This window comes from Coregonus clupeaformis, chromosome 6 (genome assembly GCF_020615455.1).
Source record: "Coregonus clupeaformis isolate EN_2021a chromosome 6, ASM2061545v1, whole genome shotgun sequence".
In the NCBI taxonomy this organism is placed as follows: domain Eukaryota; kingdom Metazoa; phylum Chordata; class Actinopteri; order Salmoniformes; family Salmonidae; genus Coregonus; species Coregonus clupeaformis.
The window spans coordinates 49890783-49911076 of record NC_059197.1 but is presented as its reverse complement, the minus strand read 5'-3'; the positions used below and the strand labels follow the sequence as shown (position 1 = coordinate 49911076).

General features: G+C 41.6%; 2 protein-coding genes across 4 annotated transcripts in view; both read right to left on the bottom strand.

The window, feature by feature from the left end:
• kiaa1549la (KIAA1549-like a) overlaps positions 1–14272 on the bottom strand; it is a 40247-nt gene extending 25975 nt beyond the window's left edge. For all 3 annotated transcript variants that reach the window (XM_041837852.2, XM_041837853.2, XM_041837855.2), the window contains exons 1-6: positions 13699–14272; positions 5280–5645; positions 4298–4927; positions 3999–4114; positions 353–575; positions 68–201 (exon numbers count right to left, since the gene is read on the bottom strand). In XM_041837852.2, the coding sequence (XP_041693786.2) occupies positions 68–201; positions 353–575; positions 3999–4114; positions 4298–4927; positions 5280–5645; positions 13699–13921 (1692 nt within the window). In that variant the 5' untranslated portion in view covers positions 13922–14272. The remainder of the gene's footprint in view (positions 1–67; positions 202–352; positions 576–3998; positions 4115–4297; positions 4928–5279; positions 5646–13698) is intronic.
• A 5074-nt stretch (positions 14273–19346) lies between these two features.
• hipk3a (homeodomain interacting protein kinase 3a) overlaps positions 19347–20294 on the bottom strand; it is a 58924-nt gene continuing 57976 nt past the window's right edge. The window contains exons 14-15 of the mRNA XM_045220862.1: positions 20237–20294; positions 19347–20072 (exon numbers count right to left, since the gene is read on the bottom strand). The exon at positions 20237–20294 is cut by the window's right edge and continues 73 nt beyond it. Of these exons, the coding sequence (XP_045076797.1) occupies positions 19686–20072; positions 20237–20294 (445 nt within the window). The 3' untranslated portion in view covers positions 19347–19685. The remainder of the gene's footprint in view (positions 20073–20236) is intronic.

Below are 20294 nucleotides of genomic sequence, written 5' to 3'. Positions count from 1 at the left end.
AATACAACCCTCTAAACAACTATGCTAATTGTGTGTGATTGAATATGACCCCAAGTCATAAATGTACCTCAACAGAAAGCCCGCTGTAAGATTCCAGCACTTTGTCCTGAGCTTCCTCAAACGCATTCTCCAGCCGTTGTTCCATCACTTGAACAAAACTGCAGGACTTGATGTTGTCCGCTGGGCCTACAAACCTGAGAACTAAAAACAGCAGAGCAACAATCAATATACCAGCACAGTACATTCAGTTACAATACATGACAGCACAGTACAACATTCTCTACAATCACGGTCACATCATCCAGCAGTGTTACTGTGTTGGATGTGGAGTGTTGTTCCTGATGAGCCTCACCTGTTTTAAGCTGCAGATGGACACTGAGGCTAGGGGCCCAGGGGGCCACAGGGACCAGAACAGCCATCACCAGAGGACTGTGCTTCCGGATGTCTGCTAGGACTTTGTCAAAACCATAGGCCTTCACCGTCTCCACCACCACAGATGCTATGTAGACCGTTTTCCCACTGGCTACATAGTACCCAAGGGTGACATTATGAGGGCTGCAGAGATCCCGTTCAATCTGAAGTGAAAACATGTTGTTTATATCTTGATCGCTAACACCCAATACAATAGCAATGGGTCAAGGCTAGTGTCTCTGGCCCTTTGTAGTACCACCCACTCCTCACCAGTCTCTACCAGTATGTGTTAGCTAGCTACCCCCGGACACACTAACTATGCAGCTGGTGTTTGTGTTGTCTCCCGCTGATCACCTCCGGGCTCACTAATAATACATGGATTCTGATGGGGAGAGGAGAGGAGGCCTGCGATAGAGTAGCAGCCACTGAATCACACACCAGACAGACAGACAGACAGACAGACAGACAGACAGACAGCACCGGCAGGAAATCAATGGACTTAAACTTGAGTCAGCCATCAGTTAGACAGAGAGAGAGAGAGAGAGAGAGAGAGAGAGAGAGAGAGAGAGAGAGAGAGAGAGAGAGAGAGAGAGAGAGAGAGAGAGAGAGAGAGAGATGAGAGAGACAGAGAGAGAGAGAGAGATGAGACAGAGGACTGAGAGTCAGAGAGAAACAGACAGAGAGAAACAGACAGAGCGGACCACACAGAGAGAAACACACAGAGAGAAACTGACAGAGAAACAGTGAGAAACACAAAGAGAAACAGACAGAGAAATAGATAGAGAGAAACAGACAAGAGAAACACATACAGTGCTATGAAAAAGTATTTGCCCCCTTTCTAATTTTCTCTACTTTTACATATTTGTGATACTGAATGTTATCAGATCTTCAACCAAAACCTAATATTAGATAAAGGGAACATAAGTGGACAAATAACACAACAATTACATATTTATTTTATTTATTTCATAAACAAAGTTATGCAACACCCAATTCCCCTGTGTGAAAAAGTAATTGCCACCTTACACTCAATAACAGGTTGTGCCACCTTTAGCTGTAATGACTCCAACCAAATGCTTCCTGTAGTTGTTGATCAGTCTCTCACGTCGCTGTGGAGGAATTTTGGCCCACTCTTCCATGCAGAACTGCTTTAACTCAGTGACGTGTGGGTTTTCAAGCATGAACTGCTCGTTTCAAGTCCTGCCACAACATCTCAATTGGGATTAGGTCTGGACTTTGACTAGGCCATTCCAAAACTTCCAATTTGTTGCTTTTTAGCAATTTTCATGTAGACTTGATTGTGTGTTTTGGATCATTGTCTTGCTGCATGACCCAGCTGCGCTTCAGCTTCAGCTCACATACGGATGGTCTGACATTCTCCTGTAGAATTCTCTGATACAGAGCAGAATTCATAATAATCTAATATAATATGCCATTTAGCAGACGCTTTTATCCAAAGCGACTTAGAGTCATGCGTGCATACATTTTTGTGTATGGGTGGTCCCGAGGATCGAACCCACTACCCTGGCGCTACAAGCGCTGTGCTCTACCAGCTGAGCTACAGAGGACCACCCATGGTTCCTTCTATTAAGGCAAGTCGTCCAGGTCCTGAGGCAGCAAAGCATCCCCAAACCATCACACCACCACCACCATGCTTGACCTTTGGTATGATGTTCTTACTGTGGAATGCAGAGTTTGGTTTTCGCCAGGCATTACTGTAACCATGTCGTCCAAAAAGTTATACTTTTGAATCATCTGTCCATAGAACGTTCTTCCAAGAGTCTTGATGATCATCCAGGTGCTTTTTGGCAAACTTGAGTCAACTTTTTGGACGAGATGGGTCCCATTATGCCTGGCGAAAACCAAACACTGCATTCCACAGTAAGAACATCATACCAAAGGTCAAGCATGGTGGGGGTGGTGTGATGGTTTGGGGATGCTTTGCTGCCTCAGGACCTGGACGACTTGCCTTAATAGAAGGAACCATGAATTCTGCTCTGTATCAGAGAATTCTACAGGAGAATGTCAGACCATCCGTCTGTGAGCTGAAGCTGAAGCGCAGCTGGGTCATGCAGCAAGACAATGATCCAAAACACACAATCAAGTCTACATGAAAATTGCTAAAAAGCAACAAATTGGAAGTTTTGGAATGGCCTAGTCAAAGTCCAGACCTAATCCCAATTGAGATGTTGTGGCAGGACTTGAAACGAGCAGTTCATGCTTGAAAACCCACACGTCACTGAGTTAAAGCAGTTCTGTATGGAAGAGTGGGCCAAAATTCCTCCACAGCGACGTGAGAGACTGATCAACAACTACAGGAAGCATTTGGTTGGAGTCATTGCAGCTAAAGGTGGCACAACCAGTTAGAGTGTAAGGGGGCAATTACTTTTTCACAAAGGGGAATTGGGTGTTGCGTAACTTTGTTTATGAAATAAATGAAATAAATATGTAATTGTTGTGTTATTTGTTCACTTATGTTCCCTTTATCTAATATTAGGTTTTGGTTGAAGATCTGATAACATTCAGTTTCACAAATATGCAAAAGTAGAGAAAATTAGAAAGGGGGCAAATACTTTTTCATAGCACTGTAGTTAGAAACACACAGAAAGAAACAGACACAGATAAACACACAGAGAGAAACAGACACAGAGAAACACACAGAGAGAAACAGACAGAGAAACAGACACAGAAACACACAGAGAGAAACACACAGAGAGAAACAGACAGAGAGAAACAGACAGAGAGAAACAGACAGAGAGAATGAGAGCTGAATAATGGACATTTCCGAAGAGGAAACGCTGATAATAATGAGTTTTAGTCATTCAGCTGGTAGGGTCCATAAGAGCCATTCTCTTCACATACTCTTAACAGCCTCTATAATGCAAAGCCTATTCACAATTCAAGAGGCCATTTATTATCATATTGAAATCCTTTCATCATTAGTCACTTCAGTCTCATCTGCTATCACAGTGAGAGATTGGACCCCATGAATAATAAGGCTAAGAGGAGAGCAAGAATAAGTCAATACACTCACTATAGTTCCTTTAGAAGTGGCCATGTCAACGTTCCTAACCGCTAGGTAACCTAGCAGTTAAAAGCGTTGGGCCAGTAACCGAAAGGTCGCTGGTTTCGACTCCCCGAGCCGACTAGGTGAAAAATAAAATCTGTAGATGTGCCCCTGAGCAAGGCACCTCACCCTAATTGCTCCAGGGTCGCCATCAATAATGGCTGATCCCTGACCGTGACCTCACTCTCCGAGGGTGTCTCAGGGGGTGTGGGATATGCAAAAAACACATTTCCAATTCACATGTGTATAATACACACTTGTACATGTGTGAAATAGGACAAATGTAAGCACCTAATTCTTTATTATTATTATTATTATTATTATTATTATTATTATTATACCGTGAGTAGCCAGCTACTATAACTAATACCAAATGCTTTTCAACAGTGCGAAGATGGATGATGCAATATTTGAACAGGACTATGGCACATACTGTATTTGATGTAGATTTTCTTCTCCAGTTACAGTGCAGCAGTAACAGCATCCTAACACAGAGAGTAGAGGACAGTCAAATACTGACCTGGACATAAACACTGGTGTCATTGAAGGCCCTCTGTAGAGCATGGGTGAGTCCTTTAGACAGATTCTGCCTCACGATGATATCAAGCCTGTTCCTCCTCAACTGCATGGACAACACTGTGGAGGAAAACACAGATATGAGGTGTGTCAGTCTTCTGGACGTGAATGATAGGAAATCCTTTGGAAGGAACCAGAGGACTTTTATTATGGTGGTAAAAATACTGTAACAACTCAAAGAAACAACACAGTGTATGTTAGTGAAAGGTTGTTCAAACTGAGCTTTGAACTGAGAGCCCATACCTGTTTTGACCCAGGTCTTCTCAGTGATGTTACATGGTTGAATTTCCTCTTCAGCACTGGTGGGAGGAGGTTCAGTTGTGGTCAGTCCAGGGGTGGTTTCTGTGGTGGTGGTGGGGACAGTCAAAGTGGTGGTCGGTGCAGTGGTAGTTGTAATTGTAGTGGGAGCGGTTGTGGTAGCGGGAGCACTTGTGGTTGTGTTCGTCGTGGTGGGTGGGTCAGTTGTGGTTGTCATCAATGTAGTCTCTTGGATGTTGGTCACTTCCTGTGTGGTTGTAGTGGTCCTGGGTATGGTCGTAACCGCCTCTGTGGTCGAAGCGGTAGTGGTCTGGGGTGTCAAAGTTGTGGTGGTCACGGTCAGGGGCGTTACGGTCGTTGTGGTCACAGTCGTGAGCTGTAGACTTTCATTGGTCACAGTGTCTGGTGTTGGGTTGGTGTGTGCTGCTGTGGTGGATGGTGTAGTGGTGTTGGTGTCAGCCCTTGCAGGTGTGGTGGTGTTCCATGTGTGAGTGGAGAAAGGACTAGTCACATTGTCTGGGAGGGTGGAGTCGCTCTCCCCCAGTGTGGCCAGAGAGGAAACTGCTGGGACTGTAGGCAAATCTGGGTTCGCAGGCAAACTGCTGACCGCCTCCTCTGCAATGAGACAACGAACAGCGTTTAGATGATGCCACATCTGGTCATTCATATCAGGTGAATAATGTCCCATTTTGATGATGTCACATACTGTGAGGATGATGTCAGACTGGAAGAAGCAGCAGGCACCGGGGAGGTAGACGATGGAGGGGATGGGACAGGGTGATGTGGAACTGAGCTGGACCAAATTAAATTAAATGGATTTTGAGGGAATGAACGTGCAGATGATGATGATGGACAAGGAAACAAAGTCTCTAGTCTGTAGACACTAACCACAGTCATGAGGCATTACGGATGATATTATTTAAATTCTATTAGATGGGGTGGATTACTGTTTGAACTTGGGTCCTACCTGAGCTGGTGTTTGAGGTGCTGTTGGCTACAGGGGCTGTTGTTCCAGCTGTTTGATTGTCATTGTTGATGGCTGAGGAGGAGACTGAGGAGGAGGCTGAGGAGGCATTAGCTAGTACTGATGGTTGCACTGGGGCCTGTGGCTCTTGGTCTGAGCTAGCCAGCAGGGTCAGTACAGAGGAGAACCCTGGCTTCTCTCTGGTGCTCTCTGCTGTCGCCCCTGATGGGTCTGATGGGTCTGTGGGCTCGACTGGAGGTGCCAGGGGCCCGTCCTCCACTGGCGTTGCCCTGGCAGAGAGGTTAGAGGTCACAGCTGGGTCCTGAGGCAGAGATGCATGTCCTGATGACCCGTTGTAGCGCCCTTCATCTGGAAAACGAGGAGAGAGATTGGACTTAACAAGGGAGGAACGTATTCATTCTCTATTTGACTCATCAATCCCAGAGGCCTGATGATGACGTCTTGACTGTCTCCCATGTTTCTCATCAACATCGACTCAATCTATAACTGCATCTTGAAAATATGAAATATTGTTATTCAAATAGCAGCCTGGCCGTGCCCTCCTGTCAACAACATGAGTGGTGCGGGGAGAAACTGACTTCCCAAAAGGAGCAGAACATGTGAGGACACAAACACTTCTTAGTCATCCGGGAGCAGTATTATGAAACTGTGACAGTGGGAACATAATCTTAAATAGGTCACTTATATTTTGTTCAGGATAAGCATAGGGAATTAATTTAGATGTTAAGTACATATCTGGGGCACACATAAGCAGCTGCTGTGATTTAAAAACATATAATCTCAACCTACGAGAGAAAGCTAGCGCATGGAATCTGTGCTGATACGGTGGTGGTGTTTTCAAAGGCACCTTTCCTCAGCACAAGTGAACGATGAGGAACGGGCAGCAAGCAGGGTTTATTGCCTTCTGGAAGGCAGCCGGTGAAATACTGGCAAACCTCCAGAGCGCATTTGTACTTCCATTCTGAGCATACACCACATTCTCAACTGATTCATCTGAGGATTGTTCAACTAAAAGGAAGGATTTCCGAATCAGGCGGGCTTTGTACAACCAGACCTGTGCCTACATCCCCAGGATGCAATCCCACTGTCTCCCATTAATGCTACCCACTGAACTGTTCATCTCAAACAATGAGTCTACCAAGAACTAGCAGCAATTAATCCTATAAAAAGCTCTGATAAACCAATAATCAAAAGCCCTCCATGAATATATATGACAATGAGTTTGCACGTTCTTTATTGCCAACCCTAACAGTAGATATTCATTTGATAAGACCCTATAAGCTCAGAAGTGTGAGTGTGACAGCATTTGGTGTCTTCAAGACATGACACACTGAAGACCTTTCCTGTATCTATCCTAACCCCCCACAGAAAGCCACCTGCTCTGACAGGGACCAACATATGGGGCCCTCGGTCAGAAGCACTGAGAGATCACTGAGAGGCTGAGCCATGGCAGTGGACAGCAATTGGGTTCATATGACAACACGACTGCTCCAGCCATCCTGGGGTTCATGAAGATGCTCTGCCCATTCAGAACACTGATCCGTTGGAGCAGGAAAGAGGGAAACATGGAGAAACATGGTGCAACCACCATCCTAGGCGCAGGTGGTGAGGAGGGGGCGCTGGGGAAGTGTCCAAGTGAAATTAAACCCATTGAGACAATGTGGTGTGCTTTCCATGGAGTGACATCTTTCCAACAGGATGGACAGATACACACTTCCTGAAACTATTCATAGTGTCCATCTGTCTCTCTGGGTTAAATAGTGGATCTACAGTACAGAGCAAGTAACACTTTTACAGTGTTTTTCAGGAAGATTACAGGTCCCAAAGGCAACAATTAAATATTCACCTTAAAGGCTGATTAAAAACATTTATTCCACGAGCAAAACATAGGAAACGTGAATATGAAAAATGAAAAAATATGTTCCACATTTTATTGCATTTAGCAAAGCTACACACATTTAAGACACGTTTATTTTTCAACCAGTTTGACAAACATACTCCTTAGGCTATGTTTTATCACAGCTATGTCCTCTTAGTTCAAGATAAGGCAGATATGGAAATTGAATCATAAAGTACGGACAGAGGGCATACAGCAGTGACAGTATGGCTGGCAGATTTGAGCTCTGAGCTATATGCAAGTTCAGCTGATATTTCACAGTTTTGTTTGTCAAACACAACAGAATAATATGTCTTCTGTTTACCCTGAGTGGTATTCCACAGACACCTGCTAAGTGTGGTCACACTGCATCTCAGCATGCATCCGTAGACACAGCATAGCAACAACACTGCCTTTTAAGAGGTGTTGTTCCAGCTATAGAGTTAATGGAATTATATTCACAATAATTCAATAGTACGGTAATTAGTAGTCATGAAATATTACTAATCAGTAGAATAGAAAATGTAAAAGCATTAAACCACATAGGCTACTGTAATTGCATGCATGAAAAATTGAAAGACTGTGCCAGTCTCTCAGGTAACACATTACCATAAATGAAGAGCTGAAGATAGACTTATAGGAGCACAGTATTACGTTATCGCAGTAAACCCTTTCCATTTACAGCACGCTAACTCATATCAATGCCAAACTAAAGTCAAACCAGAGCCTGAGCTTTGCACAGCTTATGATTAAGGAGGGTATTAAATGTTTTTAGACGGTTGAAAAAAGCCAATGACGTGACAGTGCTGCACACACGCTGGTAAAGACAGCTGTAAAAAAGATTCAGCTGCTGAACAAACAAAGTACCATATTCTGTTTCATCTCTTGTTGGAGCCCAGGCCCTGTGGGTGACATATATTGGAGTGATCCCACTCCTGGGTCCTGGGAGAATATGATGGACATACTCTGGCACTTCAGTTGTCACACACTTAAAGCCACAGTCTGCAATATTTCCTAACGGTCATTTAAATTAATGATACATACACCGGTAGTACTCATTGATTTTTGAAGATTTGTATAAATGCATTAGTACAACTGTATTATCATGACACAAGACTGCAAAAAACAACAACTAATAAGCCTACCTGGGAAGCTTTAAACCACAAACTAAAAAGATGTGGTGTTAATGCATTCCATTGGAGGACTAAACAAGGTAACTAGCATATTGCAGATGAAGGATGCTTTCAGAATGTGATAAACAAAACTTGGTTGTGATGTCACTGATGCAGAATGTTAGCAGCTCTTTTTTCAAAAATAAAATATAAAATAAAATCTGTGCAGGCATTACTGGGTCTCATGTGACTAGACAGTCATGTGACCATTTCCCTTGCTCGGGGTAGGTCAGGCAGTCTAGCAAAAACAAAGCGAGAGTAAGACATTCTGAGCCACAACAATTTTTAAATTGGTCACATAAGGACATGCGCAGAGTGGAAAATTATGCAGTTGACAATCTGGCCATACTGTTGTGAGGCAGGCAGGCAGGCAGGCACTGAGGAGGCTCTTTGGTCTTTCTGCTGCATGCCTTTGACTTGAAGGGAGAAAGACAGCCATGTGATGCTGCTGGGGGAGCTCTAGTCTAGCACTGTAGCTTATGAAAGGAAACACAGAAAGGGGACACAGCAAACACCATTACATCACCCTGAATCCACCTTGGCAAACAAAGAAATCCGGATCCTACCATGTTCACTTTCCACAACAAACCTGATGGCTTGTGTGACAGTGATAATGAATAACAGCAATAGATGGAGCATGGATTTCAACAGGCCTTGTTTGTTTTATATTCGGAGTCTGGCTCAGTTTGGCTATGTAGCCTTCTCTTCTGGTTAGCGTCACAGCAGCCAGGGACTGAAATATTGAGAGCTTTCTAAGCTCCCGCAAGAGAGAGCATGTGAGATTCCTTCACCTCAGTGCATCCTAAGAAACACCTTTTGATGCACTTGGCTTTGCCACGAAGCAGCAGCTTCAAGTCCCAGGGGTGCAGCAGGTAATCATAACCATATTAAAAGTGGATGAGCATCTTGCTCTTCCAGCACCACACTCCAAAAGAGCAGCGAGAAAATGTATTTCTCATATCTGAGGAGTCAAAACTGACCTCAGGGGACCAGAAGTAAGACCTAAGCACTGGGAAAGTTAGTTTCACTCTGCATTAGTTGTTGTTGAATTGTTCTTTGGAGCCTACTGATCCTCGGACAGACAATATCCTGTCCATGTGAGTAAGTCATACATACACACAAGACCAACCCTAAAGGCAACCCAATGAATTAGAAACAACGTATGGCCTTTTGACAAAACAAGATACTGACATTAATTACAATTAGTGTAGGGCATATGTGTTACTGATCATACAAAAATAAATATTTAGTGAACATTTTCATTAAAACATTTCAACAAAAAACTGCAAGTTTTAAATTTGACTTGCTTACAGTAGCCTACTATAAGCAAAATTGTTATTATCAGAATATTTTTTCAATCCTGATTCAAATTCTTAAAAGTGTTAGATAATTTCTTATAGCTTCTTTCAAATGTAGATAGCATGTGAAGAATTCACAGTAATGTCACTACGATCAACTGTCAGAACTGGCACTGAGGGTAGAAAGAATTTAGGACAAAGTCAGTCACCTGACTTTAGCTAAGTGACAAACGCATGCACAAATGTTTATTGACTCAAGCGGCCAAACACCAACAGTAAATCACGAAAGCCCCTAGCTACAGCCTATCCCAGGGAAGAGTGAACACTTCGATTGATAGACTTTGAACATAAAAGTATGCATTGATTTTTTATTTAATAAATGCCAAAACTGCTGCAGGACCCCATGTGACTCAACAGGTCCAATAAGGAACCACTGGCTATGCTTTGCCCTTTCTCGCCCCCTACTGTGGTCAAAGCACTGTTTCATAAGCTACCGTAGTGGGAGATTTGCAGGTGCATATGGTGTGAGCACAGAAGCCATTTCATTATTGTCTCAGGAATCAGAAGCATTAATCTGATAGAGGTCACCCATGATCATGTGACTCTCCATCCCATCATAGGAAACATGTGTTAAATGGCTCTTATGGTCAGTGTCACTGATTCCATGGCATATAGTATTCATTAGATGAGCTAAAAGGCCAGAACTCATTTGGTTATCCTTTCCCATTACATAATAGACACAGTCATACAGTGAGCAGCATCTTCGCAGCTCTCCGGCGGTTGAGGATACAAAAGTGGCTTCTAAACGGACGCTAAAGCTGCAGTAAAAAAAATGTATATATTCCAAACTAAAATGTAATTGGGGTTGTTCCAGACAGGTTTTGTTTGCTTTACCTTCAAGGTATACAGCACTGTTGCAAAGCCCTATATTTAAGCTGTGCCAAATAAATAACTACACACGGCTACTGTAAGGTAGTGCTGAAATGAATCAAAGCAGTTATTTTTGTCTGTTCCTGTTTCAGTTTCTTTCAGTTTGATCTCCTGGTCTGCTCAGGTCTACAATGAGGCAAGACAGCCCTTCTCTTGGTGTTTCTCTCTTCAGTCAGTACTGAGGCCTCCGAGGCCAACACAAATTGAACAACTGCTGCTACATAGCAGACAGCATCTATCAAGGCCGTCACACAGTAGTCACTGTGAGCGATGACGAGAGGGCGTTCTAATACATTGTGAGTTCAGAACTGCTCAAGGAGACAGAGACATAAATCCATCTGGATATTCGTAATTTAATCTTAAAGGGATTGATTGCATTTTCATGAGACTTTTAGTGTAAAATTCTTGTTACCTAATGTGTTGGTTTGGGGTCAACGCTATTCCCTTATGACAGAAATTAAATTTACAAAACATAGCTTTTTGATGGACAATCTCCAGGGACATTAAGCTTGTCAAACAGTTTTGAGAAACTTTTACGTGTCCCTATGATAGAATTACAGTGTTAAAAAGGGAACATAATCACACAGTAACTGGACTTAGAGCTGCTATGCAGCAGAGTAGTAGGCATCTACAGGGTTTCCCAAACTCTGTCCTGGGGCCTTCCATGGGTGCACGTTTTGGTTTTTGCCTAGCATTACACACAGCTGATTCAAATAATCAACTTATCATCAAGGTTTAATTATCTGAATCAGCTGTGTAGTGCTAGGGCAAAAAACAAGGCCCCAGGACCGAGTTTAGAAAACCCTGGCTTCAAAACACAGACATTTGGAAAACACACACATGCACACACAGTATAATATACTAACATGTATTTAAGTAATAACATGTATTACATATGCATACAGTATAATGTACTGTGCATATGAACTAAGTATTCTGCATCAAGGTGTTAGCACATCATTACTGTGTTTCGAACACACTCTCCTGTTCAGAACACTACATAAAATCCCCCAAAGATCAGGAATAAATAAGTACTAAATAAGTAAATAAATAAGTACTATACCTAAATCGGAATTAGAAATCAAATTAGCCAACAAGCTCATCCTACCCACATGCTTTATAGAGGCTTTCCATGCATAATGTATTTAATGTAAAAGGGAAATATCTATTTAAGATCTAGCAATGCATAATTCACTTCCACAGCACAGGCAATCGCCCTAATGAAGCACAGCAGAGTATGGGAAAGGTGTTGTACAGGCCATGTTTTAGGCTGCTCTCTTAAAAGGGCTCCCAAGCAACCCAACTCTTAATACTTGCTTGCGGAATAAACCAAATTGTGGGCATCTTATTATGGGATTGTATAAGGGGCTAACAAGCAGGACACAACAGAGGGGCCCACATTTTCCCACCATCCTTTGAGCTGCAAATTGTTCATAAAGAATACCAAGGAGAAATCCAACCGGAGCAGCATGCATCAAATACAGAAAGACTGAAAGCCATTATCAGCAGATTGGGAGTCCTGGTTAGCATAATTGATCAGTAATTGATGAAGACAAGATTAATTATTATTGGGCATTCATTGCCTGGTGACCAGCAGCAGCTGTCGTCATACTCAGTGATAAATAAATACATTCACTGGCTTTTCATCTGATTACAACCCACTAAACCAGTAGTGGGTTCCTGGTTGTTAATGTATTCTATGAGCACAACAGCATGCAGCAGCCTATTTCAAGACCAGTTTGCTGCGCTTTTCTCCACATCAATGTTGATATAGCATGACGTGACCACAGCTTGAAAAGCCTGGTTAAAGAAGTGTGAAAGGTGTAGTTGTGTGTAATTGGTAGAAAAATATTGGAAATAAAATGGAGCACAAAATAGTGTTTTCTTGCTAATGAAAGGGTATAGGCCTAGGCATGCATTTGACTGTATCTCAAAAATGCCTGTTGTTTGCTGTTGAGCAGTGTGAAATCCTTTCTGCCATAATTTACACGGAGAAGCATTTCATTTGCATGCACTATTCAAATCACACAGCATTCAATCTTAAGCTATTGTCTAAAAGCAGACCAAATTGGAGTTTGTACTGGTTATGTAGATGCTATAGGGCAGGAAAAAAGAAGTGTTAGGCAGATCAGTTCCCATGGCAACACAGCACATTTGGCTCCATGTTGACTTAATGGTACAGCTCTGTGAGCTCATTAAAGAAAAAACACCTCATCCTCACATCCACAAGTGGATCTGGCCCCTGACCATAGCCAAATGCCAAGATATTCAAATATGGTTTTATGAATGGAGGAAGAGGGGGATATAATAGCAATCTGAGAGGATTTGAAAATATAAAGGCTAGGGCTCGGGCAAGGGCAGGCCTATGGCTGATTCGCAATATGTTTTTCCTACATGAATGTAGAGAAAAACAACACATTGGAAAGGTAAAATTAGGTGAAAACCACGACCCATGGTCAAATTATAGGCTTATGCCTTATAAGCACCAGGTCCAAGGCAGAAAATAAAAACAAATCTCATTAGTGGCATTTTGCTTCTTATGACAGCATCATCCATCCTTTATAAATGATGACTATGAAACTTCCACACGTTATGTTATTTCTAGAAGGTAAGTGACCGCCACAAATGTTGCCATCACTGTCGATCAAATAAGTAAGACGCGTAATTATAATTGCCCTCGTTGCAGTCTTGACTGCTGCACAAAGGCCACTCCAGCGGTTTTCTTCCTTCGAAAAACACAAGAGGCTGGGAGGCCACATTACAAAATCAACAATCATATTGATTTAGAATGTCTAATTGCCTGAATGTGTTTGCTTAAAGCAAAAATAGGCGCAATCAGATTATTGTGCGTAATCATTTAGATTACGCACAATAAACCACTAGCATACATTCTAAATGTTTGAATGTCATTATCCGCGTGTGCACCGATGGTCATAACATAGGGACAGGGTACGAAGAGTTCCACTAGAAAAGAGCAACCAATTTGAGATATTTATATAATACAATCCCCATCCACCTACAGGTCATATACAGCCTAACATCTCGATGAATATCAATTAGTTAGTCCTACCAAGCAAGAAAATATTACTCGAACAGGTTGTCAACAACCAAATAATAAGTCTTACCATCAGCAGCTAGGACAGACTGCATTAAAAGCAAAACCATTCCAACTGATAAAATACATTTAGTCCACATTCGATCCAGTCCCAATGTCTTTCCGTTTTTCTGGAAACATAAGGTGGATCCCATTCCTACACCTATCCATTCAATCGAGCCAATCGCGCGTGCATTGTTTATTCCGCTGACAATTAAATCCTCGAGGCTGTTACGCACATGTTTTGAAGCCATTTGTTTATCCTTGATACATCTAACAGTCTCAATATTGACAGATACATTTGATTAATCTTTCACTGCGGAAGATGTTCTCCGTAAGCCTCTCCCCGAGGTTGACAGAAAGCGGCAGCATTGAAACTTGTGTGTAATGCGTCTGTAGCCAACTGTCCATGCGCCACGTAGACCTGCTAACGCGTAATAAGCGATTATTTACGAAAAATCTAAAATGCACTCATAACCATAGGAGTACATTTAATCATTCGGACGGAAACGGCTCCCGTTCAAAACGCAAAAGTGATAAATAATGCTACCGCGTCGGAATATTTACAAGTCGAACCCGTCATTTCATTAGGAAAAAATATCACGTCGCGGCGTGACGCTAGAGTTGACTGCAAAAATATTTGCAAATCTCCTCACAGTAAGACGCCCCCTTGTGGTATTGATGGCAAACCAAAATAAGAAAACACTAAACCGATTCGAAATAGTTCCTATTTAAACTTGATTATCATAATTCGATTACCAATTGGATTTGCATAAATCTGCGTAAATGAACATGTAGCTTCAAAGGACAGGTTGTCACTAGCTGTGGCCAGGGTTAGCCAATGGCATCGCATACATTAGTGATGAGACATTGAGATCAGGGTTGAGAACAGCATCACATAAACTACATGTTATTTAAAAAATGTGTCTGGTTTCGAAATGTCAGCCTATATTAACGTCTGCTACAATTTAGAACACTCCAGGCATCAGCTGAGGAACGTTGTCAAGTAAATCAATGTGACGTATGTAACCTGCCCTATGCACATGTTCAATAAGTTAAAATACGGGTACTGCACTTCTACTCTGCTTGCACAGGGTGGTGCTATTGGCTTGGACCCCAGTTTCATCAACTACTGCAGGGTTTCCCAAACTCGGTCCTGGGGCCCCCACTGGGTGCACGTTTTGGTTTTTGCCCTAGCACTTCAACTGATTGAAATTAAAGCTTGATGAGTTGGTTATTTGAATCAGCTGTGTATTGCTAGGGCAAAAACCAAAACATGCACGGGGGGAGAGAAACCCTGAACTGTATTGTACTACACATAACATACAAGTCACAAGAAGGCTGAAGCAATATTTTTTTTATTCAAGGTGAATCTTTACAATAGTACACCATCAATTCTTAATTTGACACTCCCCAATAGTCACTAGGAAAACCCGCTTTTTGTGACAAAGTACATAAGGCTTGGTCACATTGAAATCACTGAGAACTAGAGAGAAATACGACCGCAAACTGGAAGAGACATTACATCCAAAATAATCAATTTTCCCAGTCCTCATATTATATTGCACAGTGCAGTTGCTACATGCCAAACTAGTGTAGCATAAAATCAAAAGCAAATAAAAATAATAAAGCCACAGAAACTACACATATTAAAACGGAAACACTTCCAATATAGCAATCAAGTCTATATGCTGTGTTTACGCGTATTCCCCAATAACTTGAAGTGTAATACAACTTATACTAACAGGTGAAATAACTGCAAACAAGATCCAAAGCAATCAAACCAAGTGGAAAGGATTGAAGACTAATACAGTAGCATATTGGACAATACAAAGACCCTGAATTAATTATATAGCAAGTCATAAAATACATTAGTTGCAGTATAGACTGTTACGTGACAACCTTGGACCTAATCTTTGTGTATGTGGGTTGTTAAAGCAAATACCAACAAGTGATCAATCAAAACGGATGCTGCTATATGGATGATTATCATATACAGAATAGAAATCTCTGTAGCCACCAAAAAATGCAACAAAAACATTGTCATGTCTGCAAACCCCAAAAATAATTCAACTCCACAAATACATTCACAGTGTATATAAAGCTTTGCATTTGTGCATGTCCAATAAGAGATAGAACTGTGTTGAGTGTTTGAAGTGTATAAAATATTCCCTGACTAAGAATAATTGTCTTTTTATATTCTGTAAAAAAGCTATATGGATTCTGACCATATGTTTAGGGTTGAGCATTGGGATTGAGTGATCTGAAGATAACAGCCATCTCCCAGAAGAGCTCCTCAGCGAGAAGAATGCATTGTGTTTGTCAGCTCTACTAAGTTGTACACTTGAGTCCAAAAGCAGTGCTTTCTCACTTCGTGGCAAATGTGCCAAACATGAGGACTTGAACAGGCTGCAGAAATCCTTATAAAACATGAGGCTGCATAATCCTAACATCCTACTGCTCTGGTGGGAAAAACTCCACTCTGTTGAGGAGCATCCACATTTGACTCTACTGCCAGCCCTTGCCTCTGCAGGAGAGGGGACTGACTAGGGGTCATGGAGTTATCAACCAACAGTTCTTCTCTTGACCACAATTTGAAAAGGCACTAGTTGTAGACACTGTCAGAATGAGAAAAATGAAATTTGTGTGTCTGGAGTTGGGGGGGGCTAGTGAGTAAACAGATTAAATCTATCGCGGCCCACAATGTAATGAAAGACTACAAAAGGGCTAGCAAGATTTGAAAGGGGAAAATACAATCTGTCATCATTTGACAGTTGCCCTTGTTTGGATTAATTAGTTATGACAGAAAAAAATAAAAATCACACCCATATGCCTCAATCGATACATTATGAATAGGTAAGAATAATCAGTAGAAAATCTGTCACAATCCACTTTAGATACAAAAAGTGGGTTCAGAAAATGTTCATAGGCTTAAAATAGATGGCTAGAAAAATCATATAGTCAAACAGTTTATAGACCATGGCAATTTCATGAACTGTGTGGGATTTTGCCCCAACCCGAACCTGATGAGCTTATTGAAAGTTTAACAAGTGCTTACTGATGTGTTTCATAACAAATATTACATGTGTGAAGGCGTCTCTATAGCCCAATGTAAAGATGAGGACCAAATAGAGGTGTTGCAGTAAATACATCTGTATGGTAATATAGAAATTTCTATCAATAATGTGAATAATCTTTAGGCTTTTCAGGATGTTAACAGACCAATAACTAAAATCGACAACACAATTACTGTATGCAATGAACCCAACCTATAATTAAAAAGATAAAATACTGATGCTATATGCACACAAACAAAACAAAAAATAAAAACACTTAATTCTATTACTTGCAATACAGTAGTTCCAATCACACTTCAAACATCAAAGCAAATATACTGAGGCACTAACAAGTCTTAATGCCATTCAGTATACTCTATACTCAAATAAAACCCACTTCCAATATATGGTAATTAGAACTATACAAAAGTAAGAATGCAGAGTAAGAACTAAATTAATCCCCTAAATTCACAGCTATTTTGAAGTGGCAATCAGTACATAGCAGCTTATCTATGATGCATTCAAGATATGATATAACTTGCCCAAAATGCTTAAAATAAACCTATTTTAAATATATATTTTCTTAATATATTCCATCTTCATGACTACAGTATACTTGAAGACAATCGGAAAAGAAAGAGTAGCTACCTTGCTTAGGATGAATTACAGTCTTTGGTGCTGAAAAAGCCTTTTCATTTGAAAGTAAGAAAATACAAAAATCTAATGCACACGCTAGCAATTACAAACAATTCACACAAAATATATTTCCTCCCTGACAGAATGTATAAAATAAGCAGTTGACATTAACAAACCTCAACAAATGGAACAATACAATAAAGTAAAAGTTGTCTAATGCGGAAATTGCACTTAACCAATACACCTTGTCAAGCACTACATAGTCCAGCAATGATACAGAAAGTTCATAGACGGTATATCAAACACTATAGTTTTTCTGAAGATATGAGATCATACAAAGAATCAACCAACTATTTGCATGTTTGTTTATAGTCAATGTCATGCCCCGCACCGGTATTACACTAAGAAAAAGGCTGTAAATACAATAACACAGCAAACCAGCGGCTATATCTAGATTGTATTGCAGTTCCAATAAACAGTGTCAATACTGTTAGTAATTAAGTACTTAGTGACTAGAAATTGATGATCAAATATTAAATCATTCAACTTTTGTTTGTACATTAGTTCATTCAGGAAAAGTCCAAAACCAAATAAACATTTGCCTCAGAAAAGCATAAAATAAGCTTAAAGCTGTAATATGTAACTTTTTGGGCTACCTGACCAAATTCACATATATAGAAATGTGTGTTATAGATCTGTCATTCTCATTGAAAGCAAGTCTAAGAAATCAGTAGCTATGTTCTGTGTGTGCTATTTCTATGCTTCCCGTTCTTAAGTTTTGTTTTTTGTACACCAGCTTCAAACAGCTAAAAATACAATATTTTTGGTTATGGAAAATATATTTCACAGCGGTTTAGATGGTACAATGATTATCTACACATATTACTACACTATACTTGCTTGTTTTGTCGCAAACTGAAATTAGGCAAACTATTAGAATTTTTGCAATCAGGAAATGGCAGAGCGATTTCTGCATAGTGAATCTTTAACTACCCCCAAAATACAATGAGCCCAAATAAGAATGACTTATTTGATTATCTGATAGGCAAAAGCATATCTGAGTGAAAATAATCAGATATTCAAGTGCTGCAATCCAGTACATTATATATTTATCTATATACGCCAGAAGTAACATTAACAACCTCAGATATTGAAGGCACTAGTAGGTGTGGGAACAGGTTACGATGTAGTACGTCTCACAGTACACATAGAAAGAGTGACATCTAACCGTCTGTCAACGACTCTACTAAGTTATTTTTCCCATGCGAAGCCATGCAGCGTGTGGAACAACCTTTTCAGACCACTGACAGTACACACTGAAAACACCTATGTCATTAGGAAACCCTCGGTAACACCTTTACACCACAACGAATCAACGGAGACTCATCTACTGTCCTAGCACTGGAGACTGGGATGGATTAACGAGTGATGTGACTAGCACACATGCTAGATGGAAGGCAATATAGAAAGAGGGGAGAAACGGGGTTGAGAAAATTAAGGAGAACAATGTGTACTGTGAGACTACTGTACTGTGAGACTGTATTGTACTGTGAGACTGTACTGTACTGTGAGACTGTATTGTACTGTGAGACTGTACTGTACTGTGAGACTGTACTGTACCGTGAGACTGTACTGTACCGTGAGACTACACTGTACTGTGAGACTACTGTACTGTGAGACTACTGTACTGTGAGACTACTGTACTGTGAGACTGTATTGTACTGTGAGACTGTACTGTACTGTGAGACTACTGTACTGTGAGACTACTGTACTGTGAGACTGTATTGTACTGTGAGACTGTACTGTACTGTGAGACTGTATTGTACTGTGAGACTGTACTGTACTGTGAGACTGTACTGTACTGTGAGACTACTGTACTGTGAGACTGTATTGTACTGTGAGACTGTACTGTACTGTGAGACTGTACTGTACTGTGAGACTACACTGTACTGTGAGACTACTGTACTGTGAGACTACTGTACTGTGAGACTACTGTACTGTGAGACTACTGTACTGTGAGACTGTATTGTACTGTGAGACTGTATTGTACTGTGAGACTTATAATCCAAATGACACTGTAGAGCAAATGTGCAAAAACTCATTAAAAGTGAGAATTTCTTAATCATTGATTGATTAATTTCTTTCTTAATTTTTTTTTTTTTTTACAGCTTAAGGTTGAAATTCTATCATCATCACCACCACCACCATCAACCAACATGATTTGTTGAAGCCTTGGGGTGGGGGGGTGGGGAGACAGATGAAGGCCTTGGTTGTCATTGTCACTGCTGGCTGCCCCTGCTGGTCTATGGCTCTGGGCGGCTGGTGCTCAGAGGTAAGGGTACTGGTTGAGTTTGGTGGGGCTGAGGGGGAAGCCTGTATAGGCTGGCGAGGCAATGTAGGAGTGTGGGGGAAAGAAGGGCTTGAACTGGCCCTGGTGGTGGATGGTGGGTGAGGGCAGCAGCCGGTTGTTGATGCCCATGGTCACATGGTGGACAATGCTGCCAGGATGGGAGATGCCGTAAGCGGGCTGAAGGACGGGCCGCTGGGCGCAGGGCGAGGCCAGGAGGTGTGCGACGGGCGCCGAGGGAGGATAGGAGAGCAGGGCGGCCTGGGGGCCGTGCACCGTGGGAGGGATGTAAGCGTGCGGCCGCCGATGCAGCCCATTGTTTACATTCCACTCCTTGTGGCAGGAGCTGTATTGCTGGACCTGAGGCTGGGCAGAGGAGAGGGAGAAACCTTTTCACACCACTACAAACTTTAAGTCGCTCTGGATAAGACCATTTGCTAAATTACTCAAACGTAAACGAAGTAAAATTATACAGGTAGAATTAGATTTGAATGACTTAACCAAAACCTGGAAGAGAAAGGGGGACTGACCTGGCCGAAGCCTAGTGGCTGCTGCTGGAATGCAGTCATCTTCTGTTGCTGCCGGGGG